Genomic DNA, 24,804 nt, shown 5'->3' on the forward strand with positions numbered 1-24,804 from the left:
GGGCGATTCCACATGTTTGATCTGTATTCCTGCGTGACAAGAGGTGAACTGACTGAAGCGAAGGTTGTGACAGGGATTACGTTGCTCTTTTACTGTTTAATTCTGAAGTAATATACTGGTCGAAGAGAATATATCTTTCATGGATGGCTTTTTCATTGAGATTGTAGGGATTTATGAATTTATCTTTATATATTTCGATGGATTCTAGAATATTCAACGCTTTACCCTTCCTGTTTATTGTGCAAAATTTCCATATCAGAACTAATATCTGTAAAGCAGCGGTGATCAAAACTCGAGTTGTAGTGATTACATGCGACAGACAGCCTATGAAGTAAGGAGACGGAGGAAAGGTAGTTGGCATGAAAACTGCAACCAGTGGTGGTTCCTGTACTAACATCTTGATCGATCTCTCGTATAAAAATCTCAAACTTTGCTGTATCAGTAATGTCACTGCTGTCATTTATTTTATTGGGTTATTTTACGACGCTTTATCAACAGCTTAGGTTATTTAGCGTCTGAATGAGATGAAGGTGATAATGCCGGTGAAATGAATCCGGGGTCCAGCACCGAAAGTTACCCAGCATTTGCTCGTATTGGGTTGAGGGAAAACCCCGGAAAAAACCTCAACCAGGTAACTTGCTCCGACCGGGATTCGAACCCAGGCCACCTGGTTTCACGGCCAGACGCGCTGACCGTTACTCCACAGGTGTGGACCACTGCTGTCATCAAGAGCCAGTGAATAATATACGATTTTTCTTGCTTCTTTTTTTAACCTTCCTCTTGAATAGAATCAGGAATTTTCTAAATTCTTCTCTCTATACTTGGTCAAAAAATTCGTAGTTTTTCAAAATTAAAAACTTCTTATGGACAAGTTATTTAAGCTATTTTAATTGTTACTCTGAGAAATTCTGTTCTATTAAAAGGTTTCAGAACACGCGATATTTTAATCATTACTCTTTTGAGAAATTCTGTTTTATAAAAGGCTTTAGAGCACTAGATATTTCAAACCCTATTAGGCAGCTGACTTTCTTATATTTATTTATCTCATCTTTCTCTTCCTGGCTATGATTTAAGACATGTCAATTCCTGGCGTTTAGCAGTTCGTTGGCACATAATATTGAATCAGTTTTTCTACAATATTATTATTAAATGAATAACTAATAAATAGTTACTCTCATCTAAAGATTAAGAAGATTAAAATTGAGATAAAACCTAATAATTTTATCCTTCTATGAAGAAGACCTAAAAATATCAATATTCATGCACGTACAGAAGAATTATAGAAACCTAGTGGTCAATAATAATAATAATAATAATAATAATAATAATAATAATAATAATAATAATAATAATAATAATAATAATAAATTATTCAGCTTGGCTATTAATGTTTCTATATACTCCTAATTGAACCGTTGAGCAAAGTAAACATATTACATTTTGTCCGACAGAACAACAAAAAAGTTCTCTTTCTCATTCTTTACGAAACCACCTCTTACTGCTTGTAGAGACAGGGTTTCTAGGGCGACATGATACCGCCACTGCTTGCCTTCAGTACGTGAATGAAACACACAGCAATGTACAGAAAACTCCTCGTACCCGTTTGAATGTCTGCTTACACGATGTAATCACGATACCCGCTTTGGTCACCGCTGATATTGACCCTATTATGTATGGGACATTAAATGTGGGACTATTTGGTTAGGGTTCTTCTTGGTTGGACATTATGTTAGTGGGGACATTTTTTGATTACCTTTTTCTCTTGGAAGTCCCGCCTCGGACTTAGGTGTTGTTTTGCATTGAGAGTAAACATATCGGTTGCTATAATAACCATCATGCTCTATCGGTTGCTATACGTGGCTTATGTGCCTACATTCGTTTGCGCTGCACATGCTTCGGCATTGTGAATTTTCTCGCCTCATTCAATTTTTCTTGCAAATTTTTCCAATTTAACTTGGCGACTGCTAATTGTTACTCAATTGAGATTATAGCCGTGTTAGTTACGAATCGTTGACGCCTCTACGAACGTTCTATCACTTCTAATTTTTGAGTTACACTGCCTCGGCTGCCGCATGACCGGCAATTCGTGCCTCAGTTTCCCCTCCCCCTCCCACGTATCGTTATATGATGTCACCAGTTCCAACTCGTGGCTAACGAGAAAGACAGGCTTCGGCACGAATTGGAGTCACGTGGTTATCATGGTCTAGTCATGCCCATCTTGACAATCGCCTGATATAAGTACATGTTCAAAGTTTTAAAAAATAAAGGAATTCCTATATTAAACTCATGTTAAATGTGCATTTACATATAAACTTGTTCAATGTTGGCCATGTTATGACTAAGAATGTGACGTCGCGCCGTAGCCTGTCTTTCTCGTTAGCCACGTTCCAACTCAAGCATACGTTGGATACATTGATCCTTCGTCTGTCGATTGCCGTTTACTTCATTGGAATATGTCGTGTAGTTTAGGCGCGATAAAAAAATAGCCTGAAAATGTGTCGGTCGACTTTATGGGACGGCACACTAGTACTGGATCGAAATTGCGACAATCGTATTCACGACAAAAAATACTACGAAAGAATTAAAATACAATTTATTTTTCTCACGTTTCCATGGTAAAAAAAAAAGAAACATCTTGTCGAGGGTAGAAAGTTTGTCGATTAGACCTATTCTACATATTATCTGCATTAATTTTGTTGCCCCTTCATAATACTGTGGCATTCTGAATTTTTCATTTTGAGTCGACCTCCTTTCTTCTCTATCAACTTTCAATATAGGTATAGCTAATACACACTAAAATCACAGTCTAGTATATGCAGTTACGAAGCTTGAGTTTTGAGGGTGCTAGGAACAATAGACTGTGCAGGTATTATTTCACATTGTCTGTAATGAGGCGATAGTAGCGATCCTACTGGTTAGCAACTATCTATGGATGCATATTTATTACGTATTGAGCTTCGTGACTGTATATAGTAGACTGTGCTAAAATCTTAAAAGTCATTTCGGCAATTTCAACCCTTTCGTTTCTGAAACTGACAGGTACGAACAGATATCAATTATCACGGAGTTTACTAGTTCGGTCCCATGGTCAAAAATATATACTAGTTCGGTCCCGGGCCATTAAGTTAACAGTACTAGTTCGATCCCGGATCGAAAATAGAACAGTACTGGTTGGAAATCAACATTTTCCTTCCCATTCTATGCATGCTTAGGATTGTCATAAGGCAGGGACAGGTAAAATCTTGACTCGAAACAGTAAACTACGAAATTGTCTCCCCCTTCCTTAAGGCATAGTTAAAAATGTTGATTATCATGTTCATTGTACAGAATAAACCTTAGTCAAAACTTCTTAAACTCCAGAGTAGTCAGTTATACTAGAAGCTATGTTTTGGAAAAAAATTGTAGGATAGTATTTTTATATATTGGAGTCTGTTTATTGATTTAGATACAAACTCTGTCATTTTGATTCTAATATATTGTTATTCCTTCAATTGGTCTGGTCTTCTAATTTGTATGTAGGCCTAAGTGTTAAAATGTTAGGCTAATTTTTTTTAGACTGTCTATTAATTGAAAGATGTTAGGGTGAGCGGTGTAGAGCAACCCATTTAACTTTGCATGGAAATATTCACAACTGTTTGTCGTTCTTTCTGTCGTAGCTACGAATTCGACCCATAATTCTGGCGGGAAAGTAGCATCAGCTTGATGTACTTCTCTAGTACATAATAATCGGTAAATTGCTGTTCTCCTTTATGTTGGGGTTGAATGCTCATCTATGAAACACATCTTGCGGCGGCAGGAATGGAAAACCGAAAAAATACTTAAGAAATTCTCCAATTTCTGAATTGGACAGCTAGTTCATAATATATACTGTAACAGTTTTTTGGTGTGTGTATATATATATATATAAGTTGGTTATTTAACGACGCTGTATCAACTACGAGGTTATTTAGCGTCGATGAGATTCGTGATAGGCGAGATGGTATTTGGCGAGATGAGGCCGAGGATTCACCATAGATTACCTGGCATTTGTCTTACGGTTGGGATCGAACCCGCGCCCGAGCGCAACTTCAGATCGGCAGGCAAGCGCCTTAACGCCGGTGGCTCTTTGGTGTGTAGTGTGTGTGTGTATGTATGTATGTATGTATGTATGTAAATGAATGGTCCCCTAAACGCCAGCAATCTGCATAATTTAGGAAAATTTCTTTTTATAGTTAAAATTAGATGGGAAGAGAAAGTCAAAGCTCTAACGGATATTGAATTATAAATGTTGAGTAGTCGGACACGATAGGAAACTACGAAAAGTAGTCAATGCAGTTAATAGAATTATTTTTAAAAGATTGAGTATAGAAGTGAAAAAGCTAAAGTAAGAGTTTTAAATACAAGAGCTATACTTATTATTAGTTTATTATTATTATTATTATTATTATTATTATTATTATTATTATTATTATTATTATTGTGTACAGAGGATACTTATAGGTTCAATATGCATTAGTTCTTGTAATGTTTGTATAGAGAGTGATGGCGGATTAAGAACTGGAACACATCTAATCCGCCATGTCGTGAACAAAGATTGATGGATGAAATATATATATAATATGAGTAGCTTAATATCAAAGACGGACATCTGTCGCCTCCATAGTTTTGATCTAGAGGCAATTTTTTAATTCACAGTGTTCTTTGTAATATTTAACAAAATTTATTTTATAAATATAGTGTTAGAGTTTGCATATAGTTTCACTATAACTGGAAAGAGCATGAAAAATTGTATAAAAAACCACAGCTATCTAAATTTCGATTGAGGTCAGATGTCCGTCTTTGATATTAAGCTACTCATATATATATATATATATATATATATATATATATATATATATATATATATAGTCCACACCTGTGGAGTAACGGTCAGCGCGTCTGGCCGCGAAACCAGGTGGCCCGGGTTCGAATCCCGGTCGGGGCAAGTTACCTGGTTGAGGTTTTTTCCGGGGTTTTCCCTCAACCCAATACGAGCAAATGCTGGGTAACTTTCGGTGCTGGACCCCGGACTCATTTCACCGGCATTATCACCTTCATTTCATTCAGACGCTAAATAACTTAGATGTTGATACAGCGTCGTAAAATAACCCAATAAAAAAAAATATATATAAAACCTGCCTATACCTGCATAGTTCGGACCGAATTAGTGTATATTTCTGAAGCCCAGACCGAATTAATACTGTTATACTTCAGGTATATACCTGATCGGATCGAGCTAGTAAGCACCATTCATACCATTCGAGAGACCGGTAATCCTCTTAGGGAAAATACTGGCAGTCCAAAATCATTAATTCCACACATATTCATTTACATGTATCGTCAATACTTTGAATTAATGAAGTTGTCTGCGATATTTTTCTACAAAAATAAAATAATTTCTATAAAGTCATTACACTATTATGAAAATTTACCTGTAACTGATGCATCCCACTGCAATCACTGCAACTATGCGTTGAATATTCATCTTGAATTTCGGTAGCTGGTGAACTAACAGACAGATATCTGAGTAAGTTATAATTATTCAACATCATTTCTATGGTATTTAAGCACCTCCGTCCCCCACCCTGCCAGTCTTACACAATCTGTAATTTGCTGAGAAGTCGTGTTTCGTTTTGCTTACTGTATCATTTTACAAAGTAGATTATGGCTGTGTCATAAAGCTCGACAACGTTACGATATCTTTCACAATCTTTATTCTAATTCGATTTTAGAGGCGTTCTAGAATATTAATACTACGTACTACCATATCTTTGCACCAAATAATGTAACTTTATTACAATGTCTATGGCCACGGTGATTCCATGAGTAAGCCTTCGATTTGGATGTAGCATTTTATTATATGCGAAATAGTTTTGTTTTGTGATAGACACTACCACCCATTTCCAGGTTTTTAGCAGGAATATTCTTATAAAAAAAAAGACACACATCCTAAATAAAGACAACAATAAAGACGCATACATCATATGTTGACAGATACTACAGTAAAACCTCGTTCCAGAGTTTTTCACAGGTTTTCGATTTACAAAGGGATGAGTTTTGGCAGAACTAAGAATAGACTACTACAATATGCTCACTGTAGGAAGAACACAAGTCACTACAGTACAAGAAAAGTGAATTTTATTTTCATAATTATTCGTAATAAAGGGTTGAGTTTTGGCACAACTAATAATAGACTGGTATGTATGTATGTATGTATGTATGTATGTATGTATGTATGTATGTATATATGTATGTATGCATGTATGTATGTGTGCATGTATGTATGTATTGGGTTATTTTACGACGCTGCATCAACATCTAGGTTGTTTAGCGTCTGAATGAAATGAAGATGATAATGCCGGTGAAATGAGTCCGGGGTCCAGCACCGAAAGTTACCCAGCATTTGCTCGTATTGGGTTGAGGGAAAACCCCGGAAAAAACCTCAACCAGGTAACTTGCCCCGACCGGGATTCGAACCCGGACCACCCGGTTTCGCGGCCAGACGCGCTGACCGTTACTCCACAGGTGTGGACTGTATGTATGTATGTATGTATGTATGTATGTATGTATGTATGTATGTATGTATGTATGTATGCACAGTGTTCTGCCCAAGAGCAGGTCTTTAACTGCAAACCCAGCAGTTCTCATTCTTCCCAATTTCTTGCTTTTCTCTTAATCTCCCCATATAATACCTTAACGTTGTCTATCAGATGATATATTTTACCCCGAACTCTTCTCCCGTTCACCATTCCTTAAATATAGCAAATTAACAAATTAGGCCTACACCAAAATAAAAGGAATCAATCACTGCAATCACACACCTACTGGCACTTATGCCAGAAATAATGTCATATATGTAAATATATTTCTATTATTATTTATGTACAATGGCTGGAGAGGGCATCCTGCGCGTATAAGAACCTAAAACGGCCTCTGGCTCAAAGCCAGTAATGTCAATAAACGACAACAAGAATAGACTACTGCAATATGCTCACTGTAGGAAGAACACAATGAAGAAATAATAAAAGTTACTACAGTACTTGCAAAGTGAATTTTATTTTCATAATTATTAACTTACGTAATTGCAGCCTCTCTCTCTCCCTCTCTATGCGCCCTAGTTTCTCGGCCCCCACATTTCTTTTAAAGTGCATTGCCGCGACTTTTTTAAGGGAACGCGTCCTGCATCAATTCAGAGTGTAAATTGCGCCCTGATCCATCGGTTGTGTAACTGAAATTGTGTCTGATGGAAAATAGATTAACTTCACATTAGACAAATCAGTCCTTGGATGGCAGGTAGCATTGTCTAAAAACAGTATGACCTTACGACCTTGACGTTTCATTGCTCCATTAAAATTATGAAGCCACTCTTCCAGAGTTCCAGATAGTTCGGGCATAAACATCAAACACAAATTAAAAGCAATTTCCCATTATTCACTATACGAGTAAGCTTACATTTTCATACCATTTCATTCTTCTTATGAATCGAATTACAATTGCAATTACAAATTATTTTTCTAATTAATTTATTGTGTAAACTATTTCGCAATGTATCTCATTTCAAGGACAAACATTGACAAATCTTAGTTTACTTTTCCACTCGTTAGTATTGCTTACATAGAGTTGTTGCAGAGAACTGCTTAATGATCAATGTTGTAATTGTCACATCGATGGCCAGTGATTTTGCTTGCTTAATGAAAACACGACCTACCTAGACAGTGTTACGAGACGTAACACACTCAACGTTAAAAGAACAGTAATTCAGAATTCCAAAGCATTTTTACAACAAATAAGATAAAAACACAGTTATCGTATTGCATAAAACTTATGTAACTTCTTTACATGATTTTCACAAACGTTGCATGTATACACGAAGTGCGCACTATCGATTTTTAATTGCACGATCGCTTTGATTAAAAATTACACACGAATGTACAGTAGAGCACAGTTTGAAATGCGTGAGTGCGCACTTGTTGGTTTTAATCGCATGCAATTTAAAATCTGTAGCATGTAGTATTTTCCGTGTGATGAAACTATTGCAATTTGTATTGTGACACACGAGTTTAAATCTGTTCGCGAGCACTGGATGATTAATAATAATTGCTAGGGATGGAAGTTCAGACACAGAAGATATGAAGTTAACTACGTCGTGTACTATACAAGTCGTGTTGTTTACATCAACTCAGGGTAGTACAGGGACTTATACAGAGCAATGCTATGCTTGAATCAAAACAATGTTCGGTGTAATCAGGTAACTAAAACAAGTAGAGTGTAACATACTCGGTATTTAGGAAAGCGGCTTACCTAATTATTTTCTTTGTAGAAAATGATACATTTTTAAAAATAAAAATGAATAATGTATTTTAAGTGTCACTAATTTCGTTGCAATGTACAACTGTGTACATTCGTAAATTGTGAAATATAAACCTGTTTCTATTTTCATAAATAAATGTCCTTTGAAAATTACTCTATGTTATTGGGGCGATATTTTGAAATAATTATTTATTATAATGTTTTTGTGTATTATCTTATGCCTGTTCATTATTTAATACATATTGCACTCCACAAGTTTCGAATATGCAGGATTTTTTTTCAAGAATACTCTTCAGTTTCAATTCAAAAATTTTATTGGAGTCGGCAATTTGCTAGACGTATACTTTTAACTAAGTGTTTAAAATGGAGATTCTCAAGTTTATGAAACGGAATATTCGTACATATCATCATCAGACACAAGGCTTGTAACTGAAGAAGGCTCTGGTAGACCCTATTAAAGTTGATTAAAGCAATTTAATATGGAGAAAGAACATATGGGATGAGACTGGAAAAATACTAAATTAATCAGGTATGTCCTTCATAGTTCATCTAAGTTACAAAGCTATTCATTTTATTTCCAGGTTCAGTTCGGAACACTACAATGAAATAATGTGTTCTAGCGGTAAATTATAATACTATTTAATTATTCATTCGGAAACGCGGACAATTAGCGATACTATAACAAAAATCCAAACGCAACGAACGAATTTTTCCGGTAAGTGAACGCCTACCTTAATATAATAATATTACAGTAATTGACTTACGAAAATATTAAACTGTCTTGAAAATGTATTATTGTAGGCCTATCATCTCATCATCACAAATATTCCGCAAGATAATCCCTATTCAGCATTCGCTGAATAGGGATTATATAGAATGGACACTGAGCAAATTTCCTGTTCTGTTTTTCTGTGTTCATGTGCTCCGTCGCGCGTCGGCGCGCCAACGGCTTTTAGTTTCACTTTCAAGCGCTAGAGGTTAGTGTAATCGAGCACACAACAGAGTCCATGGGCACACACAAGAGTTCCTTGATAATAATTATTATTGAATACAAGAGTATAGATTAGAAATAGCAATTGCGGGAAGAATATCTGAGGATCAGGCTGGTTTTACTGCAGGTAGATCTTGTATGGATCATATCTTTGATATAAGACAGATTACTGAAAAATCATATGCTAAAGCGTAAGAAATTCATTTAGTTTTTATCGATCTTGAGAAAGCGTACGACTCTGTACCAATTAACAATCTGTGGGGAGCAATGGAAAATATTGGCATCGGGACGTCTCTGATAACAGTAATTAAAAAATTATACAAGAAGAGTCGAGCTGTAGTGAAGGCAGGGAAAAGGGTGTCAACTCCATTTCCAACAACAAAGGGTCTGAGGCAAGGATGTGGCATGTCCCCATCCCTCTTCAAAATATACAGGGACATCATTTTATTTTTACTTCAATTTTTATTGTACCTGAGTTTTTGAATGTACTTCACTCCCACCCCTTCTACTAAGGAAGTTCCAACTCCACACAGAACCAAGACCGCAGCTAGTAAGCAGTACTGAGTTACTGAGTATAGTACGTTCCAGAAATATGTTCGCGTTTTCCAGTGACGAAAGAGCTTTCAATATTGAATCATATTTTCGCACAGGTACTGTCCGTTTGCCTACGTCGCATCCCGATTTCCCCCACCTGCTTCTGCTCGCCCCTCTGTAAAAGCTGGGCTGTCTTAGCTCTTTTCTGAAAGCATTAATTTCTCTTAGGAATTGGACGTTTACGTAATATTATACAGCTGTTTAATTTAACTTAAATAAAAGGGCCTCGTTATGTAATTAACTGTCACGTGATTTCCTCCCTTTCTACAATCCTGCGGCATAACCACTTGGACGGACAGTAGATAGCATGTCTGAGTAATTTTATATTTTCGGGTCGGGCAGAAGTGAAGATTGAATTCACAGTACGTAGAGTAGGTACAGAATTATTTCAACATGAGTTACTAGTACGAAGGCAATTGGAATTAGATGCAATAGTCTATAGTGCGATAATATGCACAAAAGAACTGAAGCCTGTATCGAAATGAACGGCCACCATTTTCAAAATTGTGTTTAAATATTCATATTATGATTATTTTTCAATTTAACTTCTATCTCTATATTGTACGCTAATGTGCTGTAGACAGTATAATATACACTGCATAATGAATACGTTCGCATGGATAACTCACTTCGTGAGTAAAAACACTTATTCTTAATACAGTACTGTACTTTGATTAAAGAAAAACCTAATGAAAATTATCAAACTCAAAATCGCGATATTTCCTAGTTTACGTAAATGGATGAACTACTTTTCTTCCATTCTATACCTAGTAGAGTGATTTGTGTTTTACGCCAGTATCATCGAACTCCAGTCTTGGAGGGGGAAGCAAGCGGTGTTTCCGGTTCTCTAAAGGTATAGACAGGTCCCTGTATATTCAGCAAGTTTTAGAGAGACGGAATCGATCGTGTAAAGGTATGGGAGTTCCAGTTGGACATGAAACAATACATTCTCTCCTATTTGCAGACGACCAGGTATTAATTGCTCAGTGCCGTGAAGATGCTAAGTTCATGTTAAGGAGGTTGATGGAAGCTTTTGATATAGGAGGTCTTTGCATTAATATGAATAAAACTGAATACCTCGTTGTGGGCAATAGTGGAAGAGATATTATCCTACCGCAAGGAACAATTAAATCTGTGAGAAATTTTAAGTATTTGGGATCTATTATCCAAGAGTCTGGGAGCTGTGCAGCAGATGTAGATCACAGAGTGCAACAGGCAAGAAGGGCAATAACGATGCTGAATGGGGTACTGTGGAGTAGATCCATTTCCAAGCAAATGAAGAAAAGAATTCTACAAACTATAGTTGAATCTATACTAACATACGGGGCAGAGGGATGGGCACTTGTTGAACGTCAGAAGTGTAAGATACAAGCGACGGAATAAGAAGAACTGCTAGAGTATCCAGATTGGAAAGGAGAAGGAATGAGGATGTGAGGCAAATGATGGAGATGGAAGAGTCTGTAATTGAAAGAATCGAGAAACGAACCCTTCAATGGTATGGCCACGTAAAAAGGATGAAAGAAGAAAGATGGCCAAAGATTATTCTGGAATGGTCACCTCGGGGAAGGAGGAAGCGTGCGAGACCAAGAAAAACATGGAAAGCTGGTGTCATGAAAATGATGAAGGACCGACATATGCAGGAGGAGGATTGGCGGGATCGAGAAGGATGGCGGAAGGGAATTCAGGGCAACCGCTGAAGAGTGGAGAAGCCCACAAAAGTAAGTAAGAATACAAGAGTTGAGACACAGGATACAAACATCGCCTACCTTGTTGCATAATCCAGTAACGGCTTTGTTTGCAATAAATTCAGGTTAACAGCTTTTCCTTATTTCTCAGTGATAAACTAGCTGTTATAATAATTTTTATGTTTTATATATAATAAATTATAATATAAAATAATGTAGTACATTAAAAATTAAGTATCAAGTTCGTTTAATATTTGTATACAATATACAGGAGTTTTGTTTTTCCATTTTCAGCGTTATCAAATCATTACAGAGCTATTTTAATTGTTGTTGGGGTCAACGTCTCAACTCTCATTTTAAAGGAACTCTAGACTTCTAGAGTCTAGACATTACAGATAATGAAGGATTTATTATTTCATCGGTCCAATTTAGTTTATATGAGCACATAATGTACCTATAGGTATTAATTGTAGGCCTATGTGTTATATTTAAGCTGTGTCGACTGCTAGCTGGTGTGATGTCAGCGCCAACTCTAGGGGAAAAGCAGAATCTCACGCTCAAGCTGGTTTGAAGGTAATTGAAATCAGTCATACTAAAGAATATCACTCCTGATATACCGTGTGCCATAAATCGTAGTATAAATCCGGATTCTAGTTACTGTAGTATTGTTGTTTAACTAAAAATTGCGCATCCTATGTGCAGAGCACTTACAGTAGCCTACGTCAAACACGTGGCTCATTTCAAGCCAATGCGTACCGTCAACTTCCCAGCCCACTTGTTAATCTAAGGAAGGATCTTGTTAGATAACCTTTAGCTTTTTTCCTTGTGTGAACTTTGCTTCGTATGTGACTTCTCACTAAAAACCAGTGAGCACGATGCAGGAGACGGTTGCGCTGTGGAACGTCGCCTTGCTCCTGGTTTCTGTTTCTCTTCCGTCTCGGGGATTCTCGAGGCAGAATATAATTGTAATAATGGCTGACGATATGGTAAGTGTCCTGTCAATTTTATTTTGTTACGGGTAGCTGAGTCAATTATTTTGGTCGCAATTTGTTTGATATGACCTCGATCTACTTATCTCAGTGTCATGTTGTCGTTATATAAACGACCTCGATACTGGATATAAATTATTCAATTGTAGGTCCCATTTATCAAAGAAAAAAAATGATCCAACAATTTACACATACGTAGGAGAATTAACTTCATTTCGTCTGCTTAATAAATTCACTACTTTTCCTTTAAAAAAGGTTGAAAAACAGTTTTAGTTAACTATACTTGAATCCTGAATACCTTTGCATGCTTGAAAATTAAATGAAGATAAATATCATAGGTCCTTCAATAACTGTCTATTTTTTAACCTAATACATAGTACAAAGATTACATTAGGTTACATACATAAAACATATATACGACGAGCGCTTTCGCTATTAAGATAGCAGCTTCAGGTCTGGTTAGCAATATTATGAAGCTTTTTACATAAAGACATAGATGGAATGCAACATAATGAAATGCAATAAAGTACACGACGTGAGAAAAAATTACAATATTAAGATAACTGTGCAAACAAAAGACAAAGTAAAATAATGACTTGAACAACAGGCAAATGGTTGTAAATAATTCAAACCTCTATAAGGGCTAGATATTAAAATTATAAAGACTTGTCGGACCAACATGCCTTTCAAATCCTTGAAAATTGTTCACCAACAGCCATTCCACTACATTTAGGATAGTGTTGCATCCATGACATTGAATGGTGGCTTATAAATGAAGAAGTGCATTGCTATAATTTGGCATATTAACATGAACATGAAATTGAAAATTTAATGGTTTTTACTGTTTAATGAAGAAATACTCTATTATATAAACTCGTAATCATAATCATCATCATCATCATCATCATCATCATCATCATAGCTATCACGAGTATAGACCTAGTGGTCTCTTTTGGTCTACAAGTGGATTTAATCTTTTAGTCGTTTCACAGGTCTGCCAAGTCTTTTTTTTTCTCTCTGGATTCATATATTGGAGAATATACCTTGATAGCTGTCTTCGGTCATTCTTGAGCTAAGCTGTACCCAATACGTGTTGTATTTTTCAGTTTTTTTTTCTACGAATGTAATTTCTAATTTCTTTATTGCGTACCTACAGCTCCACTTTTTTTTTTTTTATAGAAAACGTTTTAACAAAAGAAAATGACGTCTACTACTCATTTGTTGGCGCTAAACGAAGTCCATGAAGCGTTATTTTAATGCCTAGTTTTCGTAACTACAGTTTTCCCCTAAAAATCAGTTAAATATGTGAAATCTGAGGAGTTTTTATGAAGAACTTCTGAAATTATCTGCTAGAGATACAATATTCAGTAATGGATAAAAAATATAACATATAAAAATATTTCAATTTTTCCCTTTGCTAATTTTTGTCATAATTTGTTTTAAAAGAGCCAATGTTGATGACTTTCTATACAAGTAAAACTATTAGGGTGCTATGCATAGACATTTCGCTAGCCCGCGCTACGAGCGTACTAAACTAGCCCCGGCTATCGACTGATTACTTGTACAGGATTCATATCATATCATATCATATTGCTGACACTGGTTTATGAATACGGAAAACGTTAGTTCGCTGATCATCCACCGGAAGCCCGCGCTAAGAATGTCTATGTATATGGCCCTTATTGTCTACTGGGCATTTGTTATTAATAAGGTTCGGATAAATTAGCTGAATCAGGATAGGTGCATAGCTGTATAGATAGGGCCTTGACTTGTTCAGACTAAGTAAATACTACCCCCTTCCACTAGCTAAAACTATATAGGGCCGTATTCATAAACCAATGTTAATGATATGATATGATATGATATGATATGATATGATATGATATGATATGATATGATATGATATGATATGATATGATATGATATGAACCCAGTACAAGTAACCAGTCGATAGCCGGGGCTAGTTTAGCACGCTCGTAGCGCGGGCTAGCGAAATGTCTATGAACAGCACCCTATCTGTTGGGAAGAGCGCTCCCCACCCCCTAGCTAAAACATCAGTGAATGGACAGTACAGCCGATAGAAACTGAATATACGTCGTCACTTCTGTCGGCTGGGGGACATGTGACAACTAGTTAATGTTTGTAAACAAAACGCACGGACCAAGGATGCCTATCCTGATACAGCTACTTTGTCCGAACCTTAGCCTATTAATTTTCTGTATAAGTTTCAAAATTGAATTATTTTATTATATTAGTACTGGATAATCCTACCCCATTATCTCCTGGCCTAGTTGCCTCATAAGTGGTGCCTTGTTGGATTGTTGTGCCCTTTAGGCATAGCAACAAATTTATCAAGACAACACAAACGGATTAGACACTGCATTGTACTTCCTACATGATTTATATACTACACTTACTTATGGATAGGAGGGATTCCTTATTTAGAATGTGATCTCAGACTTTCAAAATAATCACAAGTTTAAATATTCACTATTACTAACAAAATATCAAATTATAACAGTTAAATATAGAGTATTGAAATTGAAAGATTATTTATGATGGCTGCTAATTGTAAAGTATAAGAATTTAACAGTTAATTTTACTTACAGTTTCTGTAGGGCGAATCCTTGTGCTATTCAGAGATAGTGCCATTTTCTGCGTTTCTTCTGGACGGGAAGTTACGACCGCTGTTGCATTTCCGCTGTCTTGACCAATGAGTTAACATCATTAGCCGCTGAGTCAATCAAAATGAAGGCCCATGTACGCTATCGTAATAAGCGGAACGGCTGTTCTCTTCATAAGCAGAAAACGCGAACCTAAATGTTGTGGTGGAACGATGGGTAGTAATAATAATAATAATAATAATAATAATAATAATAATAATAATAATGAAATTGTTATGAATAATAATAATAATAATAATAATAATAATAATAATATTAATAATAATAATGAAATTATTATGAATAATATTAATAATAATAATAATAATAATAATAATAATAATAATAATAATAATAATAATAATATTATTATTATTACACCTGGTAGCAGACCTTTAATGCATGTCATTAAAGTACACTTACTCATTAAAGGTCAGGTCTTTCAGCCAATGACGACTCAGGTTACAACTGTTCAGCCAATGACAGGTCAGCTTTCTACCGTTATAAAACCGCAAGTATCGATTATTCTCGGATATGCAATCGAAAGAGAATTAGCGAAAAGTCACGGAGGCTGGAAATCCAATACTGTCGCAGAAGGTTATGTTCTGTTACTATAATAATTAGCGTTAATTGTAAATAATATTCAAATAAATTCAATTTGTCATCTCGTTTTTCAATGTCTAATTTAATTTCAATGTTATCTCTGTAGGTTCTTATGGCCTAGCAAGGTCAATGTGGATATCTGTTCCTCGGAAAAAAATCAATACTTTCGCGTCTGCGCACATCTCACAACATACGGAACATTGCTGAAGGTCAGATACAATTAAAATTAATAATATAAAGTTAGAAATATGGTCGAGCATAAAAAGTCGTATGAAACTCGCCTATAATGGTAATTAAGAAGCTCGTATGAAAATTATGAAACTCGCTTGCGCTCGTTTCATAAATATCCATACTCACTTCTTAATTACCTTCATTATAGGCTCGTTGCATAATGTACTATTGATTTTCACTTATTTACAGTGTGTAATATTATCATCTTCTTGTTGAATTAATTCATTCGTGTCCAATAGTAGAGTATTACCACAGTCTACTATATACAGTCACGAAGCTTGAGTTGTTGAGGGTACTAGAAACAATAGACTGTGCAGGTACTATTTCGCATTGTCTGTAATGAGGCGATAGTAGCGATCCTAGTGGTTAGCAACTATCTATGGATGCATATTTACTACGTATTGAGTTTCGTGACTGTATATACTAGGCTGTGCTATTTCCCTGTTATGTAATACATCAAAGGCATCTATAATACCGGCATGTACTTAATTCTTTCGAAAAAAATATTTTTATAAGTGGTTGTTTTCCTCGTACGTGAACCATTAAATGAATAATCATATTTTCTGCAATGCTTGGTAAAAGTGGCATAAGTCAGTTTCCACAAACATATTTTATTAATTTATTGACAACTTACGAAACACCTGCTCGCTTGGGAAAAGAGACGTAAGTATTTCTCCCATTACAATAATTCATACAGAAGAAAATCAAATCGACATAAACCAGTGTGAAGACAGTTTTTTCCCTTGTCCTGTAATAGTAATATGCGTTACAAGAGCGGTATGTTGAAGTTTTCATGTTCGAGAAAAGTTTGAAAAAGCGAAACTTAGTTGAGCTTTTTTAATTTCCGAGAATTGAAAGAAAACATACCGCTCGTGTATCGTACATTATTTTGTGCGAGATCGTGCGTATTTGCTTGCTTTCCGCACAAAACCAATACGCGGTAAGTGTGAAATACCACATTCAGTATTCCCAACGTAACACACATAACAATTTCCCTATTCTTACCGCTTAAGCGTCATATTCATTTTACTGCTTTAGGCTTTTAACATATTATTTTTAAAGACGTTCAATATAGTGATAATTATAAATTGGAAACTTACCACTGCAATTTCACCTAAATTGCACTGTTAATTATTGTTTTTAAATATTTGCAAAAATTAAGTAAACTCTACAACACCACAAAAGTTACTGCATTTGTAATGCAAGTAACATTAAGGAAGCCGTGAAAAAATCAACAAGATTCCAGACTCATCATAGACTGGGAAAAAAAAAAGACAGACGTATATCACGGCCTGCTGGAGTATAGTAAACATAGAAAACATTGTAAAGCAACAATGTTGAAGATAGATATTTTTATTTTGCAAATTTTCCGTCATTGAACAGAAACCAAGATGGAGAGTTCATTGCAACTAATTAGAAATTCCTCTTTCAGGTATGTAATAAACCATCTTCGCACAAAATAATGTACGATACACGAGCGGTATGTTTGTTTTCATGTTCTCGGAAATTAAAAAAGCTCAACTACGTTTCGCTTTTTCAATCTTTTCCTCGAACATGAAAACGTCAACATACCGCTCTTGTAACGCATATTACTATTGTGCGAAGATCGTTTATTACAAACTTGAAAGAGGAATTTCTAATTAGTTGCAATGAAATCTCCATCTTGGTTTCTGTTCAATGACGGCAAATTTGCAAAACAAAAATATCTATCTTCAACATTGTTGCTTTAAAATGTTTTCTGTGTTTACTATACTCCAGCAGGCCGTGATATACGTCTGTCTTTTTTTCCCTCAGTCTATGATGAGTCTGGAATCTTGTTGATTTTTTCACGGCTTCCTTAATGTTACTTGCATCACGAATTCAGTAACTTTAGTGGAGTTGTAGAGTTTGCTTAATTTTTGCAAATATTTAAAAACAATAATTAACAGTGCAATTTAAGTGAAATTGCAGTGGTAAGTTTCCAATTTATAATTATTACTATATTGAACGTCTCTAAAAATAATATGTTAAAAGCCTAAAGCAGTAAAATCAATATGTCACATAAGCGGTAAGAAGAGGGAAATTGTTATGTGTGTTAGGTTGGGAATACTGAATGTGGAATTTTATACTTTCCGCGATTGGTTTTGTGCGGAAAGCAAGCAAATACGCACGATCTCGCACAAAATTAACATTTTTGACTTTTGCCACTTTTCCCGAGCACTACAGAATTGCGCTTTTAAATTTTTTAAAATAATAATAACAAAGACTTTTTTTGCAAGCAAAAATTACATACAATAACAAAGATTTTACAGTACTATTATAATACTCGTTTATGAATATTCTTCAAAATTCGAAATTGATTACCAATCTCATAGTCAAATACATATTACAAATTATTGTATAAATACTATGTAAATGGATCACACCCGAAAAAGCAAAATGCTTGAGGTCAGGTGTGACCAATAATGAAAACCGGATAGAAGAAAAAAAATAATAAATAAAATAATAAAAATATTAATAAATAAAATAATAATAATAATAATAATAATAAATATAATAATAATAATGATCACAACTGTGATACATCATCATTATTATTATTATTATTATTATTATTATTATTATTATTATTATTATTATTATTATTGAAAATAAAGACCAAGGCGCTCTCAGGTTGCAGAGAAAAGGACCGGAGCAGCGCACAACTACACCCATATACATTACATTACAAATAAGGCAGCACATCCATACCTCAAAGGCGACTGGTTTACCTCTTCATGAACACAGACTGTTGCACACGAGATGCACTTCTGGAGGTTTTCCGCTCGGATAAAGCACCACACAGAGCAAAACAATGTAGCCTATATTACGTACCATTACTAGCCCATATTTACACCTTCTAATAATTAAAATGTTTTATGTTTGGGTGAAGACAAGAAGGAAATTTTTATTATTACGTAATGAAATATACGAGAAAGGCCTAAAGATTTTACGGACGCAGTGTTGCTGCCAATACCGAAGAAAAATAATACCAAGATATGTAACGAGTTCAGGACTATCAGTCTGATATCGCACTCGGCGAAGATTCTCCTGCGAATATAGAATCGATGTTTTTATTTTAAGATGCAAGGACAGTTGGAAGAAGAGCAGTTTGGTTTCAGGAAGGGAAAAGGTACGAGAGACGCAATGTGACTACTACGAACAATCGACGAAAGATACCTATATAAGAATAAAGAAATGCATGTAGTATTTGTGAACCTGGGAAAGGATTTTGACAGAGTGGATTGGAATAAACTGATGGAAATCCTGAAGAAAATATGTGCGGATTGGAAAGAGAGAAGGCTGTTCAGTAATCTTTATATGAAACGAGTCAAAGTCAGGATAGGAGAAGAAATGCCTGAAGAAAGTGAAATAGGGAGAGAAGTACGACAAGGATGCCCTTTATCACCTACCCTGTTCAGCATCTACTTGAAGGATTTAGTGATGAACTGTTTGGGAGGTGTGATAGTAGGAGGAAAGAGAATAAAGTGCATAATATTTGCTGATGATATGGCGTTGTTAGCAGAAGAAGAGACGATATTAAGGGATATGCTACTGGAGCTAAATGACAGCTGTGAGCAGTACGGGATGAAGATAAATCTAAACAAGACAAAGACTATGTCGGAAGAAAAATAAAGAAGGTAAACGTGCGAATACTAAATGAGGCAGTAGAGTAGATGGACAGCTTCGAATAATTGTAGTGTACTATAAGCAGTGACATGAGCTGCTGCCAGGAAATCAGAAGGAGAATAACTATGGCAAAGAAAGCTTTTAACAGAAAAAGAAGCATCTTCTGCGGACCTCTGGAAAAATAAGTAAAGAAGAGATTGGTAAAGTGCTTTGTGTGGAGTGTGACATTATATGGAGAAGAAACATGTACATTACGACGAAGTGAAGAGAAGCGACTAGAAGCATTTGAAATGTGGATATGGAGAAGAATAAAGCGTGTAAAATGGACAGACAGAATAAGAAATTAAGCTGTGTTGGAAATAGTGGGTGAAGAAAGAATGATGCCGAAACTGATCAGGAAGAGAAAAAGGAATTGGTTGGGTCACTGCCTGAGAAGAAACTGCCTACTGAAGAATGCAATGGAAGGAATGGTGAACGGGAGAAGAGTTCAGGGCTAAAGAAGACGTCAGATGATAGATGGCATTAATATATATTGATCATATGCGGAGAATACTGTGTTTGCAGTGAAAGATCTGACATTTGGCAGAACACACTGTATGTATGTACATATGTTGTAGATGTGAACATTAAAATATCAACGTCGATTTACTGTTTATATCCTTTAAAGTGATGGAATGGACTGGAACATTCATGTTTACTTTAAGATGCTTACTTTTTACGTGACGGTGTTGCAGGGCTGGAATGACGTGAGTTTCCACGGTTCTGACCAAATTCCGACGCCGAACATTGATGCTCTGGCTTACAATGGAATCATCTTGAACAGACACTACACTCTACCTACTTGTACTCCTTCGAGGGCCGCTTTCTTCACAGGAAAATATCCTATTAGAACAGGTAAATATGTAAGTTATTGTACGTACATAGGCTTGCCAGCCATCCCGTTTTTCCCGGGACAGTCTCGATTTCGACCATTGCGTCCCGCGTCCCGAAATAATTTGCACACGTATCAAAAGTCCCGATTTCATGAAATAATACGTTTTCCGAAGTGATATAGTGTCAAAATAGTGTAATCAAGATGTATAAATATTAGACATTTACAGCTGATTTTCGTTTCTATCAGATTGTTAGATTTAATCTGGATTGGAAGATAGCCTATTTCCGCACAGTCTCATACAGACATGCTTCCAATATGTGATGAAATGGAGAAATGACACTAGTACCACAGTCTAGTATATACAGTCACGAAGCTTGAGTTGTGAGGGTGCTAGGAACAATAGACTGTGCCGGTACTATCTCCCATTGTCTGTAATGAGGCGATATTAGCGATCCTAGTGGTTAGCAACTATCTATGGATGCATATTTACTACGTATTGACCTCCGTGACTGTATATACTAGACTGTGCTAGTACGCATGTTCAAGGCAGAAATTTAATTCTCGTCGATGTGTCAACAGACTGACGTGTGCAATGGTCATAATACACACATTAAGGCAGGTTTGATGTTTGATCACATTATTGAATCATCTATTCTCTGTTATCATCTTATGCACTTTGACTTAAGTTTGGAGCGATTCAGTATTATGTTCACTTTGTTCCTCTTGATGCGTCATTCATTGTTTCATCGGAAAAGTGGAAAAAAAGAAAGATGTATACGACATTTCTGCGACAGATATAGATATCAACGAGGACAACGAAAAGACTTCTAAATTCCGTAGCCCCGTAAGTGTCATAAGATCTGATAGCTCTGGTGATAAATCACGCAAAGATCTCTGTTTTTTCCGAGAAGAGTGGCTGAAATCTTTTGTGTAGGTAGGTTAGGTTAGTTCTGGTTCAGATTACACTTCTCGGGTTCTCAGCCAGGTGAATTGGAGATTTGCTTCCAAGCTTTCGACGGCTGAGAACCCGAGAAGAGTTATTCTACATCAAACGCCGGGAAAGCCTCAAGTCATAGTTCAGATTACGTTAGGTAAGTTTATATTAGGTTAGGCTGACCAGATGTCCCCGATTTTGAGTTACAGTCCCTGGGGAGCAAGTGTCCCCGTTTTTGTCCCCGGAAATTAATTTTGTCGCCAGAAGCTTTGATTTTGTTTCAATAACATTTTACATGTAAGTATTTTTAGTATCGTGATGAAACTGCTGTGATTTATGCACATTTCTAAACGGTTCTCAGTAAGAGACAGAAGAACCAGCGAGCACAGTATGAGATATTCTGCACTCTTGAGAAGAACATAGCATCTCTGCCTTCATTCTCATTGCGCAGAAGTGTTAGGACTGCCGCAGCGTCCATTTTTAAGTAGTTCAAAAAATTAAGAATTTTATGACAAAACAAGAGGTGAAAAGTGATATCATGTTTTTCAACATTAAAAAAATACATTCCATTTCAAAATCTTCTCAAAATAATGTCATTAATCATGTGCCTTCTAGTCAGTAATTCATCAGTTGAAAGACTTTTCTCCACAATGAACTCAATCTAGACTGGTGAAAAATCAAGAGTGAAAGCTAAAGCTTTGTTACAAGTGAAAACAAACTTTCATTTCTCATGTGAAGAACCAAGTGTGAAGCTGTATAGGAATGAACAGATCCTTAAAAAGATACATTCTTCCAACAAGTACTTGTAAAATGTGTGTGTTAGAGTTCAGTGTGTACAATATTATGTAAAAGATTTCCATATATGCGTCAGTACTGAAATTGTGGCTATAATTATGCATAACAGTTGCTTACGTGTGTTTATGCATTTAATTCAAAAAGTTAATATACTCTACAAAGTTAGTGTGCAAAGTTCTATCATTGTATCTACTATTACATGTATTTTCTGCAACATTTCAAGGGAGAGTGACTAGAAAAGCGTGTGTGGCTTTTCTTGAAATTGCCGATGTCCCCTGCTGGACCATAAAAATTCAGGTCAGCCTATATTAGGTCAGTAATTACATCAATAAGATGAGTTCCTAGTTTTCAACAAATTAATATTAAAGAAGTGATACTGTTTTTCAACTTGTTTTGTGGTCATTTTGGAAAGTTTTTGTATTTTATTTTTACATATGAAATGAGGTGATTCTGTTAAAATACACATATACTGTTATAAGAGTACTACTTTGAATATGTGAATTGATATTTGGAAATTAGTACAATAAAATTGTCAGTAATGTTTGTGTCCCTAATATTTACTTTCGAAAGTTGGCAAGCCTATTTGTACAAGTCTTGAATGAGTTCCATTTTCAGTTTTGCATCCATTGAGCATCATGTGTATTACAGGCATGCAAGGCAGACCTCTAATGATCGGAGAGCCAAGAGGTCTTCCGCTGGAAGAGACACTCTTGCCTCAGAAGCTGAGTGATCTCGGCTATGTTACTAGATTGATTGGAAAATGGCATCTTGGATCCCACCGTTCTGAGTACACCCCCCAAAGACGCGGATTTGATTCGTTTTTTGGATATTGGAATGGTTTCGTGGGCTATTTTGACTATAAAATTGGTGTAAGTATAACAAAATTACTCAAAATGAATTTTCAATATCTTTAAAATTGTAGTCTAGTTTAAAAGAATGAATATTATTAAATTACACATAGTATATTCTTAGTACGTCCCGCGCCGTGGCGTCGTGGTCTAAGGCATCCTGCCTAAGGCTCGCGTTACGGAATGCGCGCTGGTTCGAGTCCTCATGGGAGAAGAAATTTTCTCATGAAATTTTGGCCAGCGTATGGGACCGGTGCCCACCCAGCATCGTGATGCACTTGGGGAGCTACGATAGGTAACGAAATCCGGTTGCGAAAGCCAGCTATAACGTCTGCGGGGAGATCATCGTGCTAACTACACGATACCTCCATTCTGGCTGGATGATCGTCCACCTCTGCTTCGGCATGTGGACGTGAAGCCAGCAGCCCTTCATGGGCTGTAGCGGCACGAATTATTATTATATATATTATAATCTTAGTACACAGTCATATTAACCAACAATTAAAAATATTTTATGTTTCAAGTAAAGAGTTATTAAATTGTTTATGCTGACTTCTTCTTCTTCTTCTTCTTCTTCTTCTTCTTCTTCTTCTTCTATGGTACAACAGCCTTCTTAGGCCAAGACCGCCTCAATGATTCTCCTCCATCTGGGTCTGTCCCGCGCTTCATTTTTCCAGCGGCTTACTCCGATTGACTTCAAATCTTTTTCAACACCGTCGAGTCGTCTAAAAATTATCCGTCCGACATTCATCATTTGAGGATTCTCAACATTATTATTATTTTTTTTTTTTACAGTATGAGGTTGTCAGCCTCATGACTAATCCCCAACCTGGAGGACCGGGTAATTTGTACTCAGGGTTGTCTTCCCCTAGCCTTTGTAGAACCAACTACCAACTGCAAGGCAGCAGTACTAGTTTTGGTCTGCCCCGAGTATTTTATTTCCCCGGTGCCCGCCATATCTGGTGAGCGTTCCCCTATCCGCCACCTGGGGAGGAACCCGATGGGAGACTAGCAACTCCATACGGGTTATGCTGACTTGCTTACTTATTTATTGGCTTTTAAGGAACCTGGAGGTTCATTGCCGCCCTCACATAAGCCCTCCATGTCCTTTGTCGTTATTCACCTGTGATTTCTTAAGTCGAACGTATACCAAAGCGAGTAGTACTGATTCAATATCTGATAGTATGATAGACTAGTACAGCCATTTTCAACCGATGTGCCGTGGCACAGTAGTGTGCTGTGAATGACCAGCTGGTGTCCCGCGAGAAAATGAAAATAATAAAGGTTGAGTAGCAAAAATTGGAGAATAAAAGTGAAAAGAATAGCAAAAAAAAAAAAAAAGTCCACAAGAGTCAACTTTCAGCGAACGCGGCACAAGCCTACATTTAGCAAACGCAGTGTAAGTGGAGTGCGATCGGCAGAGAAGAGAATGATGACTCGGAGCCAGGATTTCCAAGTCAGTAAAGTTAGAATATCGTTCCAACCTGTAACTGAATTGGATTTGAATTTAATGGAGGGGGCAATATGACTCATCACTGCGATATTATTAGATATATTGCGCTAACCCACACCGGCTGACTACACTAAGGTTCGCTGCGTACCCTAACAACCACATTAGTCC

General features: G+C 36.3%; 2 protein-coding genes across 4 annotated transcripts in view; one reads left to right on the forward strand and one right to left on the reverse strand.

Annotated features, from left to right (window-relative positions):
- Fcp3C (Follicle cell protein 3C) overlaps positions 1 to 24,804 on the reverse strand; it is a 119,877-nt gene that overhangs the window by 30,964 nt on the left and 64,109 nt on the right. Inside the window, exon 1 of one of the 2 annotated variants that reach the window (XM_069845861.1) lies at positions 5,451 to 5,569. The exons of the other annotated variant lie outside the window; for it this stretch is intronic. Within the exon in view, the coding sequence (XP_069701962.1) occupies positions 5,451 to 5,503 (53 nt within the window). The 5' untranslated portion in view covers positions 5,504 to 5,569. Of the gene's footprint in view, positions 1 to 5,450; positions 5,570 to 24,804 lie in introns of those variants that run through there. 2 annotated transcript variants of the gene reach the window in all.
- Positions 12,042 to 24,804, forward strand: part of LOC138713619 (arylsulfatase B-like) — a 30,327-nt gene continuing 17,564 nt past the window's right edge. Inside the window, exons 1-3 of one of the 2 annotated variants that reach the window (XM_069845853.1) lie at positions 12,042 to 12,171; positions 20,467 to 20,626; positions 22,984 to 23,204. In XM_069845853.1, coding sequence (XP_069701954.1) covers positions 22,986 to 23,204 — 219 coding nt within the window. In that variant the 5' untranslated portion in view covers positions 12,042 to 12,171; positions 20,467 to 20,626; positions 22,984 to 22,985. Of the gene's footprint in view, positions 12,172 to 12,347; positions 12,585 to 20,466; positions 20,627 to 22,983; positions 23,205 to 24,804 lie in introns of those variants that run through there. The other variant, XM_069845852.1, reaches the window with a different exon arrangement.

Source organism: Periplaneta americana, chromosome 14 (genome assembly GCF_040183065.1).
Source record: "Periplaneta americana isolate PAMFEO1 chromosome 14, P.americana_PAMFEO1_priV1, whole genome shotgun sequence".
Classification (NCBI taxonomy): domain Eukaryota; kingdom Metazoa; phylum Arthropoda; class Insecta; order Blattodea; family Blattidae; genus Periplaneta; species Periplaneta americana.